Raw genomic sequence first — 4,024 nt, forward strand, 5'->3', positions numbered from 1 at the left:
CAATTTCGTCTTTCTCGTGCCGTTTTTTTTAAAGGCCTCGCCATACCGTGCCGTAAGTTCACATTGTGTGTTAAGGTTGATTGTGCTTTCGCCCTTTTGCCTCCAAATAATGAAAAACATAGTTTATATTCCCTTTGCCTTTTTGTTCATTTTCAGGAACGAAACTAAGGAACAACTTTCTTTATAAATCAACAAAACAAGAAGCCAAAAAAATTGACAACAAATCAAAACCATTTTCTTATAATTTTTTTTTTATTTATTAAACAATAATAAAAGTAAAACTAGAAATTGAAATTAAGTAAAATATACTTATTTTTATTTAACAATTGAAAATTCCTAAAATAGACCTTCAATAAGACCTGTTTCAGTGTCAAGATCAATGTCATAGATGCAAGGTCTTGTCGGCAGTCCAGGCATTTTTGATACCTCTCCACATGATGCAACAATGAAACCAGCTCCGGCAGAAACATACAAATCACCAACAGTCAAACTGAAACCTTTTGGTGCTCCTTTAATTTTTGCATCTCCTGTCAACGAACCCGACGTCTTAGACATACAAATTGGAAGATGTCCAAAGCCCTTGTCATTAAGGAATTTAAGTTTGCCTTCAGCTTCTTTAGTGAGAACAACTTGTCCAGCTCCGTACATTTTCTTGGCGATTGTGTTAAGTTTATCCACCAGTGATACATCAGGAGTGTACAAGAACTTGAAGGTTGAACTTTCATCGCAAGCTTTGATAACTGCATCGGCTAACTTAAGGGCACCAGTTCCACCCTCACTCCAATGAGAACAAACAACCGCATCATAGGCCCCAGCAGTGATGGCAGCAGATCTAATCAACTCATGTTCGGCCTTTGTATCAGAGTTATGGTAGTTGATAGCGACAACAACAGGAAGTCCATAAATCCGACCATTCTCAATGTGCTTCAGCAGATTCGGAATGCCATTCTTGAGAAGCTCGATATTTTCCTCACTGTATTCCTTCTTCAATGGTGTACCTGGTTCGACAGCAGGTCCACCACCGTGCATCTTCAGGGCACGAACAGTCGTTACCAGCACAACGGCGTTAGGAACTTTGCCCGACGACCGGCATTTGATATTAAAGAACTTCTCCATGCCAATGTCAGAGCCGAAACCAGCTTCAGTCACGACAAATCCATTTTCACCAACAAGCTTGAGACCAATTTCATCGGCAATTATCGACGAGCATCCATGGGCTATGTTGGCAAAAGGACCAGTATGAACGAGAACTGGAGTGCCCTCGAGAGTTTGCATCAAAGTTGGCTCTAGGGTGTCTTTCAGCAGGACTGCCAGTGCCCCTGTGATACCCAAATCATCTGCAGTCACTGGAACTCCTGCCTTGTCGTAGGCTACAATCATTCTTGATAGTCGATTCTTCATGTCACTCAGGTCCTTTGAGAGAGCAAGTACTGCCATTATCTCACTGGCTACCGAAATGGTGAACGAAGTACGACGAGTCAGGTTTTTCTCGGTCGGAGATTGACCAATTGTAATTTCCCGAAGGTATCGGTCGTTAATGTCCACAACTCTGCACCAAGTGATGTTGTTTGGATCGATATTCAATCGAGCAAAACTCTCGATTTCTTCAGAGGTGAGAGAGTTGGGGTCGGTCTTGCTAATTCCGAGCCTTTGAAGACGACGTAGTTGAATTTTCGAAAAACTACGCTTACCCTTAACATTGGGCACCAGGCGGTCATACAAAGCTTGAGTCTTCTGTGTCGCCTCGTGGAACATTCTCGCATCCAATTGAGCTGCTAGCAGATTATTTGCAGCACTGACAGCATGAATGTCTCCAGTTAGATGGAGATTGAATTCCTCCATGGGAATGACTTGAGAGTAGCCTCCCCCAGCAGCTCCACCTTTAATGCCAAATGTCGGTCCTTGGGAGGGTTGACGCAAACAAGCAATAGCATTGCGCTGTTTATGAGCACAGAGGGCTTGGACCAGTCCAACTAAGGTTGTACTCTTACCTTCACCTAAGGGGGTGGGAGTTATCCCAGCAACAACAACATACTTTCCATCTGTCCTGCTGGCCAAGCGCTTAGTGACGCCCAGTGAGACCTTCGCTTTCACACTGCCATACTGGGAAACCTCATCCGGAACCAAACCGATTTCCTCAGCAAGAACCGATATGTGCTTTGGCTTTTGTGAGCGAGCTATTTGAATGTCCGAAGGAACTGGTTTCACAAGATTCAGACCCAGACGCTTGACGTCCCAACAACTGCGCATAGTTCGAGCTGCGGCTTTTTTCGCTGACAAAACAGTATTTTTCATGAGCATAACCACGGTCATCGGCCCAACGCCACCAGGCACTGGAGTTATGTAAGATGCTACTTGTTTTGCCTCAGCGAAGCAAACGTCTCCCTTGATGCACTTTCCACTCTTCTTTGAGGGATCACTCACAGAGTTGATTCCACAATCGATGACCACCGCTCCAGGCTTAATCCAGCTACCGCGAACGAATTCAGCAGACCCAATGGCTGCCACGAGTATGTCAGCAGATCTTGTCAATTCTTCCAAGTTAACAGTTTTCGAGTGACAAATGGACACAGTAGCGTGACTCCATTTCAACAACTCAGCTACAGGTGATCCCAAAATCTGACTTCGTCCCAAGACCACCGCCTTAGATCCAGCTATTTTAAATCCAGTTGTCTTAATGAGCTCCAAACATCCCGAAGGTGTGCAAGGTACAAATCCCGTGAGATTCCCAGCTGCCAAACGACCCTTATTGATTTCGTGTAACCCGTCGACGTCTTTCTCAGGCGACACACAATTAAGAACCTTGTTCGAGTCAATTTTAGTGTCACTGTCCAATGGCATCTGAACGACTATTCCATGAACACGATCATTTTGATTGAGTTCATGGATCTTCGATAGCAATTCCCCCTCGGTTGTGGCACTGGAAAATTTAATATGATTCACTTCGATACCAACTTCGGTGGCTGTCTTGATTTTCATTCGGATGTAAACATTGGAATCTTCTCGATTGCCAACTTGAACGATTGTTAGACCAGGTCGAAAATTTGACACTTCACTCGTAATCTTTTCGATATCACTTTTCAACTGGAGTTTAATTTGTTCGGCAAGTTGAAGACCACTTATTAGTTTAGCTTCCGACATTGTATTGAATTGATTTGTTTGTTTAATCAGCGGAGAGATTAAAATTTTATTCTAACTCACTGGGCGAATCACGGAGACGAACTAATTTATGAAAAGCAAACAAACCTCAATTGAAGGCCTGGAAATTGATAACGAATGACGATCATCGGCGACCGGTGATGATGTTTTTCTTTTTAGCTTCACTGAAGGTTATCACGGAGGGTCACAAAAATAAATGTCAATAGATAACAGTAATTAAGGTTTCTGTTTTTAATATTTGGGAATGTTAAAAACAAAATAAATCGAAAATAAAATGTTTTTCTAAAATTCTCAAGAGATTATAGATGAATGAAGATCAATGTTGACGATGCTGACGAGGTTCATGAGCAGAACCGTAGCTTAAAAAATGTTAACGAGGGGTTACGGAAACAAAATTTAACAACCTCGATCCTACTTAATAGTATTTTAAAGGGCAGGGAAAATGGAGAGTAGATACATTTTTTTAAGCTAAAGTTTTCGGAATAATGGCATAAATTGGATCATTTTAAGCACGATTATATACTTTCTAGACTTTAATGACAAAGCTAATTTCTAATAAAGGTTTCAAAATTTGTGTGTGGTTGGAATAATAAAAGGCTTTCATGATTTTGGAAAGTGAGTTTATAACTGTTATAAGTATTAAGGAATGGGGACCATGTGCACTGATCTTCTTGGGGCTACGGCCCTGATGATTCTAGGTCAATATGTGCGTGAAGTGGAACGACAGCAGGTAGATTTTTGTTTGTATTGTGCGTTATTTTGTTCATTCATCCAAAGTATAACAGGTAAAAATATTTACTCTCAGTTGTCATGCGAAAAGTTGTAACATATCAAATGTTGCTGCGGAGGTAGAAAACTATAAATG

The 4,024-nt window shown here is 41.6% G+C and overlaps 1 protein-coding gene across 1 annotated transcript; it reads right to left on the reverse strand.

Annotated features, from left to right (window-relative positions):
- Positions 1 to 288: 288 nt before the first annotated feature.
- LOC129938627 (C-1-tetrahydrofolate synthase, cytoplasmic) lies at positions 289 to 3,238 on the reverse strand. The gene has a single exon (XM_056046293.1). It carries the CDS (start codon positions 3,139 to 3,141, stop codon positions 337 to 339), a length of 2,805 nt encoding a protein of 934 aa, XP_055902268.1. The 5' UTR covers positions 3,142 to 3,238; the 3' UTR covers positions 289 to 336.
- Positions 3,239 to 4,024: the final 786 nt, after the last annotated feature.

Source organism: Eupeodes corollae, chromosome 1 (genome assembly GCF_945859685.1).
Source record: "Eupeodes corollae chromosome 1, idEupCoro1.1, whole genome shotgun sequence".
In the NCBI taxonomy this organism is placed as follows: Eukaryota; Metazoa; Arthropoda; class Insecta; order Diptera; family Syrphidae; genus Eupeodes; species Eupeodes corollae.